General features: G+C 43.6%; 1 protein-coding gene and 1 non-coding gene across 2 annotated transcripts; both read right to left on the bottom strand.

Annotated features, from left to right (window-relative positions):
* Positions 1–4,166: 4,166 nt before the first annotated feature.
* On the bottom strand, positions 4,167–7,214 carry Pom121l2 (POM121 transmembrane nucleoporin like 2). Its single transcript, XM_048348232.1, has one exon. It carries the CDS (start codon positions 7,212–7,214, stop codon positions 4,167–4,169), a length of 3,048 nt encoding a protein of 1,015 aa, XP_048204189.1.
* A 1,571-nt stretch (positions 7,215–8,785) lies between these two features.
* Positions 8,786–8,857, bottom strand: Trnam-cau. The gene has a single exon. It is a non-coding gene; the product is annotated as a tRNA-Met (tRNA).
* Positions 8,858–13,699: the final 4,842 nt, after the last annotated feature.

The raw sequence follows: 13,699 nt of genomic DNA, 5'->3' as shown, positions 1-13,699 counted from the left end.
TTAGTAAGAAATTCTACTCTAGAGATAGACAATAGCTCTTTTTTTCTCAAAAATAACAAGTGCTTTACAAATTAGTTTAAACCGGCTTAGAAATGGATTTTTAAAGGCAAAATTAGAAATCTGTTAGTTGACATTGACAATGAGCTTAGTGGCAAAATGTGTACAGATGTGATTTCCCATAGTAGGCATACTCCAACAAAATGTGACCCAAGCAATAAATGTGTGCACAAACTGCACAGAATAGTAAATGATCTAGAACCCATATGAAACAGTAAGAATATCAAATGACAGTGGTTTTAAAAAAATGCATTCTTTAATACAAGATATCCAAAATATTACTTCAATGTTTATCAACCTGAAAAATATTGAAATGCTTTTTTCATAAAAGTGTACCAAGTTGAGTGTATACTTTACATTTATAATACATCTCAATTCGGTCTAGCCATGTTTTCTGTGCTAATGATTTCATTGACAATGCAGGTCTAAACTCTTTTTGAGGTACTTCCTACCCTTCATCAATAGGCCATATGATTTATAGCTGCTTTTTCACATACCCGAACTAACCCAAGTTGGTATGAAGCAATTACATTGAAAGACTTATTTTCTAATATTAATCATAAAAAAACAATTCTTTGAATATTGTATATGCTTTAAGTGAAACATTCCTACAAGATGTGACTGGATCTTCTAAACTCCAGCTGAAATGTCATCAAAGTTAATGAACATGCTAAAAAAGTAAACTACCAAAAATGCTTACTTACCATGAAATTTATATGAAACTCTGGGTTCAGTCCCCAGCACCATAAAACAAAGAGTAACTTGAAATGTTTGATTCCTACTTATCTGTATATCTCTAGTTTTGTACGTGAACTTAATCAGCCCCCTACTAATTTCTCCAAAAATAGTTGTAATTGGCTTTCCCACCCTCAACCAGAAAAATAGCCTGGCTCTATTTATCCAGAGATATAATTGCTGCTCCACCTCTAGACTCAGAGTTACTGCTGGACTTGTCTACCCATTCAAGATGACACATAGAAAAATTAGATATAGAAGGGTAGATGTTCTTCACAGAACGTTTGTAGACAGCCACCGAAGATACTTGTCCCCACTTGAGAGTTGTTTTGTTCTCTCAGGAGTCCAGATCCATGGTCCAAATTGATAGGTTTTCCTGAATATCAAATAAAGTAACACTTCAGTTAAACAAGAAATCTTTCATTTAGAGTTTTGGAGCTCAGTTTAACTTTAATTTTAGAAATTAAGGGAATTAAAACACCCCCACAACTGTGTTTATGACCAGCAAGAAATTGAAATTGACCTTTTAGGACTTATGAGGTTCTGTTGTACAAAACCTTGGCTCTCCTTGAAGATAGGGGATCAGCTTCTTTCCTATTGCACTTATTATCATAATTAGAGGCTGATGAAGGAACCTTCTAGACCTAATTCCACATTCACATCTTCTTTGTGATCTTGCTGACTTCAGAGCTCATTGACTTCACCTTTGCCTTTAATCTTCCACCACGGAGAATCTTCCTACTCTCCCAAATCCTACATCTTTCTAAAACCTTTTATTTTTTTTCTCTGACACCTCAGTCTTTTAGACTTTTGAAAATCAAATCCACGAAAAGATTTTAGGGAGAAAATGCTTCTCTTACCTTACCATTCGCCTTTCGCCTGGCAGGAGCCTAGGATATCCTAACAGTTTAAAAAGAGGAAAGAGCAAATAAAGGATATCCAAAAATACAAAAACACATTTTGCCAGGTGCCAGTGGCTTGCACCAGTAATCCTAGCTACTCAGGAGGCTGAGATCTGAGCAGGAAAGTCAATGAGATTGTTATCTCCAACAAACAACCATAAAGAAAGGCTGTGGCTCAGCTGGTAGAGTGCTAGCTTTGAGCAGAGAGAGAGAGAGAGAGAGAGAGAGAGAGAGAGAGAGAGAGAGAGAGAGAGAGAGAGAGAGAGAGAGCGCTCAGGATATCATCCAGACCCTGAGTTCAAGTCCCCGAACAACCATGAGTACATGCATGCATGCATGTGTGTACACACACAGCATGTATGAATAAAAGTGTCAGTTGCAAGTCTCTATTAACCTAGGTGGAAAAATCATTAACGGCAGGAGTTGGCAGGGAGTGGGGTTTAGCTGAACCCAGAGTCGCAGAAGATCCAAAAGGAGGCTTTGCACTTAGTTGCCTGAGCCCAAGCAGTAGTGTATACCACTGGGGAAATCACAGGTAAAATCTTCAAGAATTCTCCCAAAGTCTCCAAAATCTCTTCTCTTCCCTACTACCACGCCATGTCCAGCGCTAACTATCGCTATTGACTACCCTCTTCAAACTCACATGTTTAATGTTTGTGGGTGTGTCCACAGAGTCTCTCCCACATCTCCAAGCTTCTGATCTGTTCCCATTCAGTTCTTTCCTCAGCTGACAGGCAGAGAAATCTAAAACCCAAGTATATAAACTTCTTTCTTTCCTGTGCAAAATCTTTCCACACCTCTCTTATATTTAAAACTCCATCCACATTGTACCATGTGGTTTACAATTATCTGCTTATCTCTTGCTATGCCTGGCATCTTGGATGTTACCTCACTTTATCCTGCCATACTTTCTTTAACTCCTGTACACCTGTTTTGTCCTTGGCCCCAATGATCTCTTTCACCTGATTAGAACTATCAGGAAGAAGTCAAGTTTCAGATTTTACCTATACTTAAGGTCATCTTCTTGCCTTCTCTCATTTTCTAGGGACTTGTCACTCATAGTAGGACTATTGGCTTATTCAACAATTCCACACTTCCAAAACTAGACTTGCCCATTAGCTCTGAATGTCCAGTACATGATGCAACATCTAGCTACCTCTAGGTACCATAAGGAGCTTTTGACTACGTCTGCCCATGTTCTAGTCTCCAACTCCCATCGGGTAAAGTTTGCAAGATAGTAATCTTTAGTTGTGGAGTATCTTTGAAAGTGTGGATATTCAAAGGAAGAAATATCTGAATTCTAACTGTGGTGATCTGCTGTCAGTGGAAAAATGAGCTCACTCTTGAGTTATGATTTAAATCCTAAATCTCACTTTTACTACCTTCAGGCAAATTTCATATATATACATATACATATACATATATGTGTATATATATATATATATATAATTTGGTGTGTGTGAATGTGTGTGCGTGTGCTGGTCCTGGGGCTGAGCATTATCCCTATTTCTTTTGCTCAAGGCTAGCACTCCACCATTTGAGCCACAACTCCACTTCTGGCTTTTTCTGAGTAGTTTATTAGAGATAGGAGTCTCACAGACTTTTCTGCCTGGGCTGGCTTCAAACCATGATGCTGAGATCTCAACCTCCTTTGCAGCTAGGATTTACAGGCATGAGACACTGGTACCTGGCTCATCTTTCTACTTTTTATCTGCATACTTTAACAGTAATTCCTATATCAAAGACTTTTTTCAACAATTTTTTTATTTTGTCATCCAATTTAATATATTTTTCCAATTAGACCTTCCCCAAGATATTCATAAAACAAGAGATATATATATATGCAATCAATATACTTGAAGAATCATTCTTGCCTTTGGGGGGTAAAGAGGGTCCTATTGATAAGTGCTAAGGAAAAATATGTCGCAGTTTATTCATGGAATTCCCATTGGTTAAAAAGTCTGGGTTAACTAAGGGGCCTGCTGTTTTCCCCTTTTCTTGTGTTGTGGTCAAGCCCAAGGGCTTCCTGCCTACCCTCTCTGGGAGAGGTGAGAATGTGGAGCCAGGTGATTTGAAGAGGTTCAAATAAAAAAGAGAAAAATATAAATACAAGCTTTGGTTCCCTAATTGAGCACTTCTGGTTTGTCCTTGAGACATCATGATCTGTGATGTAAAGAGAAGAAACAAGGTTGCATCACGCTTTTCCCTGGCCCTACCACTTCTTGAGAAGCTATCCCTTAAAGTAGGTGAGGAGGGTAAGGCAAGTTTCTACTCAAGTCCAAGGGGATTAGTTCCACATAGCCTCATTCTGCTGTCACTAGATGACACCGTCAAGGATGTTGACCATGACCCCCAGTGTCAACATCTAAAGCTTTTGTTTCAGATCTAGGGTCTATTTAATTTAGAGAATTGGAGTAGCTGGGCCTCATCACAGCAATACTGAGGTCAGAATACAGGTGAAAAGGGAAAGAGCTATTTCTTATGGGCATGATGTCTTCGAGAATGCCCTTGCTCCCGATTCCTTGGGGTTTTAGGTTTTGTACCAATGGAAAATGAAGGAGCTAAGGATCTGGAAGGGTCTCTCCCAACATAGCCCTGAGCAAATGGAGATGACATCCCAAAACTGTTTCCTCCCTTGATTCCAGGGATAGGAGGGCTCTGAGCAAAGGCAGTCATGGGGGGATCCCCAAACATAGTCTTTTGGGCAGAAATGTTAGCCTTCCCAAAGGTAAAAGGTGTGCTCTGGTTGGGAAGGTCCTGAGTGCTTTGATTCCAACCTTTTTCAAAGGATGTCACAGTACTCAGCACTGCTCCTGAGCCAGAGCTCCAGCCTGGGGCAGTCACAATGACCCCAGGCTCCCCACAATCCATAGGGGTCACTAATCCCCCAAAGGCAAACGGTCGAGGAGCTGTGCTGCCAAATACAGAACCACCTGCCCCACTCTGTTGGTTCTGGGTGACAACTCCCAAGCCAGATGGGTTAGCTTGACCCAAGGGAAAACTAGCTGGAGTGCTCCCAAAGCCTGGCGGGGCACTGGCTGTGGGGTGCAAGGTGCAGGCTGAGGGTGTCAGACCTCCACAAGCTGACTGTGTGGTACTGCTGAGGACTGACTCAGCGGGAGCTGGCATTGGGGTTGAGGAAGCCATTGGTGAGTTGGTAAAATTGAAAGAGCTACTAAAACCTGGCACAAGAGCTGGCTGGGGAAGACCTTGCTTCTGTGCATCAGTGGCCCCAAACACAGGCTGAGGAGTGATTCCTGGAGATTGTGAGGAAAGTGGCTTGGAGTTTGACCCCACAGGAAGTGTGAGTGCTGGACTCAGATTAGAGATACTGGGTGGCAATGCAGGCTGGTTTGTGGGTATTACGGCTGAGGCTGACAGAGGGCTTCCCATACCTTTAAGATCAGCAGGGCTAGCAGGTGTCTGAATGGCACTAGGAAGAACCTGGCTAAAGATAGTGACTGTGTGTACAGTAGGAATGTGAGGATGCTCTCTTGGTAGGAAAATGAAACCTGTGGTTGGGGAGAAGTCAGTCCTGATGACTTGAGTAGCCCCAAGCAGCAAAGTTTGGCAAGAGGACGAGTCAGAGGAAGTATTACCCATGTTGCTCGTAAGGTTTACTATGCTAAAATCCAAAGGTGGCTTAAAAGCATACTCTTTGGATGTGCTGGCTGGGGTGGTTGACATGACCATGGAGGTGGCCTTGACCAGCCCATGGAGGAGATGAGTAGAAGTAGGAGTAAATGAAGGCGAGGACTGTCCTGAGGAGAAAGGAGCTATCACTGGCATACCTTTAAGTGGCCCTATAGTGCCAAAGATAGGCTTGAAGGTTGGTGTTAAGATTCCTGGGGTTGTGGAGAGAGAAGAACTTGAAGACACTGTAGCTGTGACTGAAATTCTAGAATATAAAGAACTTTCAATCTCACTGTTGTGCAAGGACCCCAAAATAGGTTTTAACACAGGGTGAGCAGAGGTTACAACAGGAGATGCAGATTCAGGAAAATGGGGAGTTGGGATACTTGTCTCCCCAAACAAAGCACTCTGTGTGGTGGGTGCAGCAGGGACAATGGCAGATGGGTCTGAGGGTATAGCAGACCTGTCAGCCTGAGGAGTTGGCCAGGTGGTGCCAGTGACTGGTGATGTGCAAGGGGTTGGGGTCAGCAGGACAAAAGAAGCTGTGGACGTTAAGTCTGAAGAAGTGCCTGCAAGGGGCTCTGATGGTGAGCACCCAGCAGGCGGGCTTGGTATTTCCAAAGGTGAATGGCCCATACCGATTGTCTCTTGAGATGACTGTGGGGAGGCCAGTGGGCTTAGAGGCACCTTTACTTGCTTCATTTCCAACTGAGGGTTTGTGTCCGTGGTCAGTACTGTCTCAGAAGATGGCTGAATGAGAGATAGAGAAGGGTGTGTATCAGGACAGGTCTTAGTGGCAGAGTCTGTGCTGGTTTCAGTTGTCTCCTCTCTGGTTTCATGGTTCCACTGGAGCTCAGTTTCCTTCTCCAAGGATGGGTTCTTATCAGAGACTTCCTGACAAAGCTGAAGGGGAAGCGTCTCGCCTCGCAGGTGTCTAGGGCTAGGTAGCAGCAATGGAATCTTCTGATTTTGCTGCTCTGAACTGCTAGATGATCCTGAGGACTCTGAGTCTGATACCAGTGGGACAGGAAAGTGAGGAGTTTGGCTTTTTTCTTTCTTTTCCACTGACCACCCTGCTTTCCGGAACGATGCACTGGGAAAATATCTCTTCGAAGACACTGAGAAATCTGTGGTAGAGCTGTAAGAGCTGCTAATCGCATTTCTTTTTGTGCTGCGCGGGCCTCGTCGGTATATGGAGGAACAATTGCGCTTCTTCAAACTGTGATCTGCGCTGCACCAATGGAGGCTCCTTTTCAGAGGCCCCGGCCTGGGCACAAAAGAAATGACTGCATTTTTCCTTAGAGGTTTAAAGGCGGATGATCTGGTCTCGGAACTCCTCTTCTTGCTATCCAAACACTCAGAGGATGCTGGGTCTTCCAGCCTCAGTCTCCCTTTCTTACACTCCATGAGGGCCCTCAGCACTGTCTCTTTTGCACAAGGGTCTGCTGGCTCCTCTGAGGGTCTCTTAGAGTCAATCACATTTTCCCGGAAAGCGGAGGGGCGCCCTCTCTGCGTAGGGGGGGTGATCTTCACAGTCACTGGACTCCAGGTAGCTCTGGGGTGCCGAAGAGACCAAATACTCCGCTTAAGGTAACTTTCCCACCAATCTGAAGGAAGAGGTCCCATGATGGAGTTCTGGAACTTCTTCATGGGAAAGCGCCTCCAAGCTTCATTGACAAACGCACTAGGATTGGAAGGATCCCAATGTGGTGGCCTCCTGGCAGGTCTGTACCGAGGGGCAGGGTGGGCACGGTGGACGTGCTGAACTCGATGGACTTGGTTAAGGGGCTGAGCTGGCCGGCGGTTCTTGGGCATCTCGGGCCAGTCACTGTGTACCTGGGTGGGGGACGATGGTGAGGATCCCGCTTTGCCCAGAAAACTGCCCATGAGGAACGATGAGGTGGAGGCGATGATTTCAGAGGGTTTCAGCTTCGGATGTTTCGGACGTCTGCGCAGTTTGGCCCAAGTCGAAGCGCCCAGTGTTCGAGTTGACAGTTGGGACAAGGACGGGAGGAAGGCGCGAGAGTCGTGGAAAAGGATGCGGCGCGCGAACATGGGGACGCCGCAGCCACATCAAGTTGGCGCCAGATGTGTTGAGGCCCACGTGGAAGCGCTCTGCATGCTGGCCATTACTAGTATATATTTTGAAATCATTCAGGAATTAATTTCCTTTATTTTTTCTTTCTTAATACGCCTCCTTTGTGACTTCTTTTTATTGCTCTTTTCTTTTTCTTTACCTAATTATCATTTTTATCTGTATCCCTTTCTTGTCAATCACACTCCATTTGATTTTAAATCTTTGCTTCGCCTCATACAATATATGCAACAATTTTTCTCTCATCTTACTAGTCTTGATTTTTTTGTATGTGGATGAACTTTACTGAGGTATTTTACATAAAGGAAACATGTTCTTAAGTCGCAAAATTCCCATTCCTTTGAGTAGCTAAGGTTAGAGATTTGAGATACCAGTGCATGGCTATGTTTAGCTTTTTAAAAATTCAGAGTAAATTTGGAGAATTCATTCATAGATTAAAGTATAATTTTAATCACTGTCGATTTACAATACGTTTTATACCGGGTGACGGCTTTTTAGAATATAGACCTTTCAATGTTCTTATTTTTATAATTGTCTAAGCCATTCTTTATATTTCCACATATTTTATAACTAATCTGTGATTGTTGTGCACCCCTTCCCCCAGCCTGCTGTCACTTTTATTGAGGTTATGTTGAGTAATGCATCAACTTTAGCAGAAATATCATCTTAGCAATATTGGAATTGGTAGAAGTGACTCATTCACATCAGGAAAATGTCTGTAGCAAATACAAGTGCTATGTGGTATTACACATGTATATTTGTACTTAAGAATGATAGCTGAGGAGATGATTTAAATTTCTTGGTGCCAATTCAATGCACACATGAGTATGCCTATATGCTGAGTATTATTTAGTGGTCATTGGTGAGGTGATACTTGTTCTGACTGAACTAAGTGTAAAAAGTATATTAGTCTATATAGGAGAAATATAAATGACATCAACACCACAAAACTTGTTTATTTGTCTACTGTTTATAAAAGGTGGGAATCAATTGATTGTCCTTAATAAACACTATGAGACATTAAGTATGTACCTGTTCACTAGACACCACCGAAAACCCTTGGTAACAACAAAAACCAAGAAAGTTGTGACAAAATATGAGAAATGGAAAGAAACTAGTTAAGAACAGTGAAGCTGTTATAATTTATAATACTTATTGATGTAAGGAAAGGCAAACAAGAGTTGTTGGCGTAGCCTACCAAACAAAACAATCCTACAGTTGAGGGTTGGAGAAGGGGGAGCCCGTCAAAGAAGTATTTAAACACACAGTTTGAGGATACCAAGAAAGTTCATCATTGGCAAGGAAGACAACAGAAGTAAATGCAGAGCTTATTTTTTCCCCCTCTTTCACTATACAAAACTTGTAGCAGAGGATGGTTTCGATCCATCGACCTCTGGGTTATGGGCCCAGCACGCTTCCGCTGCGCCACTCTGCTCGGCTGTCCGCGGCTTCCTTCTTTCCCTTTCAATGATTAACACCACGTGTTTTGACTGCTTAAGGGCATTCGATTTTTTTATTTGCCCTTATTCCAGTTTATGTACTGCCAAGTCAAAGATAACCACCCCACAACCAGGTAGCCGGCTTGGGGTATTGCCCGAGCTCTTCCAACATGCTAAACAATGTCATTGGACTCCCCACCCCCTTCCTGGAGCTGCTAGTTGATCAGAGAGAGCCAAAGCAGCAAAATCCTGGGTGATGCCTCCGGGGCAGAGTCTGGAAAGCTTTGGAGCCCACGCAGCCGGCACTGGAGAATCCTTTAAACGATCTAATTCATTCCTCGTAAAGTGTCTTACAAACATGGGGATAAACGAGAGGTTTCTATTTACTTGAAAAGGCTCAAGACTTTCAAAAGAAAGTTGCCCCCTGGTATTGAGAAAATAAACCAGATTATGCCTCGTTGTTACATGACAGCAGCAATTTTGATTGGATTCCGTTTGGAGTCATTTGACAAAGAAATAAAAATTAAATCAAAATCAGGGAACAGGGCTTTCGGACAGTTGTTAAATATCACCCGGTGTACAGCTGCTGCTCTTTGATAACGCTAAACAACACCTGTCTGAAATAGAGCAAATCTTTTCTCTTTAGCAAAAAGGAAGCTTTAGATGAAGGGCTTAGTGTATTTGTTCAGTCTCATTGCTAGTCCTCGCCAGCACGCTGCTGTTAGTAAGACAACCCAGGTGGAAAAATCTGTCGAGACTCTTATCTTCAATTAACCAGCAAAGCTGGCAAGTGGCTCAAATCCGAGAGTACTGGGGGGGAAAAAAATCACAGCTCTGTAATATCCAACTACCTATATGAGTATTCATAATCTCTTTAGTGGGTGAGAAAAACCACCAATTTATTCAACAACTCTTTTCAGAGAGTTGTTTTTTCTAGCTCCAGCTACACATTTGAGAGGTGGTTTCTTTTTCCCCTCATCTGTTGAAGGGTTTTTGTCTGGGTAGCTGAGTAGATATTGATCCTAAGTAGACATTACTCTAAGAAGAACAAAATGTGCTTTTCAATCCTCTATTTTATTATGTTTATTACTACAAGCGTTCTTATTTGCCATATCCATCCAATATCTTATTCTGATGTAGAGAGAACCAAGCCGCAGGGTTACACTAGGCTGGTGGTTTGGTTCTGAACCCAATAAACTCTCTTCTCCCTGACCAGCGTGGCGGTCTCCCCGCCCCAACCCTGGCAGCGACTGCTCGCCCAAACCAGAACTTGCCATGCCGGAAGTCGAGGGCGGCAGCCCAGGAGCAGCCGGCAGAAGTGTGGGCCTCCCTACAAACCCTTCCGGCTTCCTCTAGCCCTGCGCAGGGAAGTTCCGCTTCGATCTCAGTCCTGCCCCGAGTGTGTCTCCCGCGCCCGGTCAGAGGCAGCTGGTGAGTCGGGCGTACGGGGCTCCTGGTCCCGCCGGATCTGAAGTGTTCGTACCAGAGCGATCGGTTCCCTCGGAGGAGACCTGGGAAGGGAATGCAGTTGGTGTGAAGGGGGATCTGGTTAAGAGGCGCCTCGGCAGCCTGGATGTGGTGCTGTCTCGAGTCTCCCCGAGGCGCCCAGCCCTTGGCTCTCCCGGTCCCATCTACTGCTGGAAGACCCAGCTAGGTTCCCCAGGGCAAGGGTGAGCAGTAGTTTCCCGAGTGCTGAAAGAGAATCAACAGCTACTCCAAGAATGCTTACCTGCATAAACCCATTTAATCTTCACATTGACCCCGCGAAATAATGTATTACTTATTGTTATTCCCCATATTACAGATAAGAAAATCGAGGTGCACAGAGATAAAATACACGGAGCTAGTGCGTGGTAGCCTTGTTCTATGATTCTGAAGATGAATGTTGGTACTTCAATAAAGTAAAATTCGCTTGTAAGTGGATTGATAAATATGTGTATGTGTGACTTTGTTATGATTTCAACCAATTTCTATGACGTTATTTCCTGCAGATCATCTGTTGTTAAGACTGGTTTTTCAGTTCACGAGTTGCACTGGGGCTGTCTGCTCATTCTTCTGTACACTGGCAAAGGTTACGGGTAGCAGGCAGCCCAGTGCCATGAAGCAAAGTACTCAGAGAAGAATTGTTGTGTAACTTTTAATTCCTTCCTAATTAATCATCTCCTGATACTGAGGGGTAGTAAACAAAGGACAATTCCTGGATCATGAATTGATTATGGGAGAAAGTAACATTGTCAAAAAGAATTGCAGATGTCTAAAGTAACAGTAGCCAGTGTTATTAGGGCTGGAAAGTTATATCACATAAAGGGACAGATCAGGTTTGTTGGTGCTGGTTGATGATCACTTATTTAAGAGAATGATGATTTGGTGGAGCCCACAGTACAGGGCAGTAAGATGACTGTGGGAAGGCCTTCAATCAGAGCTCAACTCTCATCAGACATCAGCAACTTCACACTAAAGAATAATTTCTCAGCTTCTATTAATCTTAGCCTCAGAACACCTATGTATAACCTCCCACATCTGAATATATTTGTGTGTACTTGGTTGAGTTTTCCTTATTAGCTAGCTATCCAAGTATCCAGCTTTTCTTCCTTCCTTACCCCCTTTTTCCTATCCTCTCTTTTTCTTCCTATCCACCTCCCTCTCCTTACCTTCACATAAATGTTCATGCAAAATGAGTTATGAATACAACAAACACATGACATTGAAAACCCAATATACTCAATCTAATATACTGAAGGCCTTCAACCCTACAATATACCTGACACCTTGAAAATTCTCACCTTATCTATTCCAAGGGGCTCAAGTCCCCCAAACAATGTGAATCTTGTTTTCCAACCACATTGTACTTTTCACATAAAGGACAAATCTCTCTTCTGTTTCTCTCTCTGCCTCTCTCTCTCTCTCTCTGTGTGTGTGTGTGTGTGTGTGTGTGTGTGTGTGTGTGTGTGATCTACATGAACAAGAAGGGAGACGTAGATGTGGTTATATCCTTAATCTGCATTGTTACTTAACTTTAATGGAAACTACTAGAGCACACAATGAGGTATTTCTGACATACACTAACAATCTTGAACACTAGGTATAAAATACATTGAACTGTCACCAGTTCTTTTGCTCGAAATCATGGAAAGACAAGGTGTAAGCTCACTGGATGTTAGAGCTATTTCCTGGCGCTCGCAGCTATCTGCAGCACTTTGGCAACCAGTGTTAGAGCTCTGGCCCTAGCAGTGCTCAGTACCTGCCCATGTAACTAAAAGCCAACTAAATCTATCTCTTAGTGGAACCAGCTTAGCTGTTCAATATAAAAATCAAGAAAAGTCAAAATAAAAACATTGGAACAAGACTTTACTGTGGTTCATTCTGCAGCACAATGAGGCATTAAAATAACAGACTTTTCCAATTGGCTCACAAGAATGAGAGGAGTGCTGTTCTTGTGGCTGCTCTTGTGGGTGGGCTCAAGTAGGCCCAGTCACTGAGTTTCCTGACTAGTCATGATTTTGCCTGGTTAGAGAAAAAGGATCCCAGTCAGCTGATTGGTAACAATCTCAGCAGACTTAGACTATGTTCTTCTTGTGAAGCTCCTTCTTCTAATGGGGGTGGTGCTGTTCCTACCCATATATTCAGTCTCTCCCCTCCACCCCTACACACACACATATACACACTCAGCTGTACATCCTTTTAGTCAGACTCCAAATACAGGCACCAGCATATACCCAGGCTTTTTTTATGTACTGCATCCGGTATATACAACTTTCTCTACCATTCTCTGGATTCATTCATTGCCCATGGTTGTAGGGTTTACAATCGATATCTTGGTGGCCCCTCACACTTTTTTGTTGTTGGTCATGGGGCTCTGGGCCTGGTTGCTGTCTCTGAGCTCTTTCACTTAGGCTAGTGCTCTTCCACGTTGAACCAGCTTTATCTGTGATTAATTGGAGCTAAGAGATTTTCCTGTTCAGGCGGGCTTTGAACCGCGATCCTCAGATCTCAGCCTCCTGAGTAGCAAGAATTACAGGCGTGAGTCACCCTCGCGCAAATCCCTCACGTTAATAGCCGACCAGAGGCGTAGATCTCAAATAGGTCCTCCCAACAAAGAAACAGAAGAGTGTGGTGTTACCCAGGCACCGTATACCTGCTTATTCTACCACTTTGAGGCCGGTGCGGGAGCGCAGCCTACATTTGGGACTACAATTCCCAGAAGCCTCCGAGCCTCGCTGCTCTCACGGAGCGCAGACTACATATCCCAGAAGTCCTAGGATCAATTTCCATAGGCCTGTGAAAACTCCCTGGTGACATCGGTTTCCGGTGGTGGTGGGCTAATGAGGTGAGAGGAACTTCGCAGCGCACTGTAATGCTACCGGAGGCCCTCCTTTGGGGTTTACATAGCCTGAAGGGCTTCCTGTCATTTTTCTCACAATTCATAATTCAGAGGGTCTCTTTCACGTTTTGACGCTACATTTTATTCTTAGCACTTTTTCCCCCCTTCTGAGCCTAGTGTTTCGTTCGCACTTTTCTGATTTGTGGGCTGAGTTGAAAAATGAACCACTATTAATTCCTCTCTGCCCCACCCCATCATCCCAGGCCCCTGAGAAGCATAAAGAAAAAAAGACACACAACATTCGGACACCTGGGCATGCTAGTATATTTCATTTTTTCATCCTTTTACTTTAAAAAAATTTTTTTTGTCTTTTCTTTTTTGGCAATGGGATTGAAGCTAGGACGTTGCCCTTACTAAGCAAGTAAGTGCCTTGCCACTGAGCTACACCTTAGCGTCCTTTTTTATTTGGTGCCAGTCCTGGGGCTTGAACTCAGGGTCTAAGCACTGTCCCTGGCTT

This window comes from Perognathus longimembris, chromosome 6 (genome assembly GCF_023159225.1).
Source record: "Perognathus longimembris pacificus isolate PPM17 chromosome 6, ASM2315922v1, whole genome shotgun sequence".
Lineage (NCBI taxonomy): Eukaryota > Metazoa > Chordata > Mammalia > Rodentia > Heteromyidae > Perognathus > Perognathus longimembris.
This window is presented reverse-complemented; position numbering and strand designations above follow the sequence as displayed.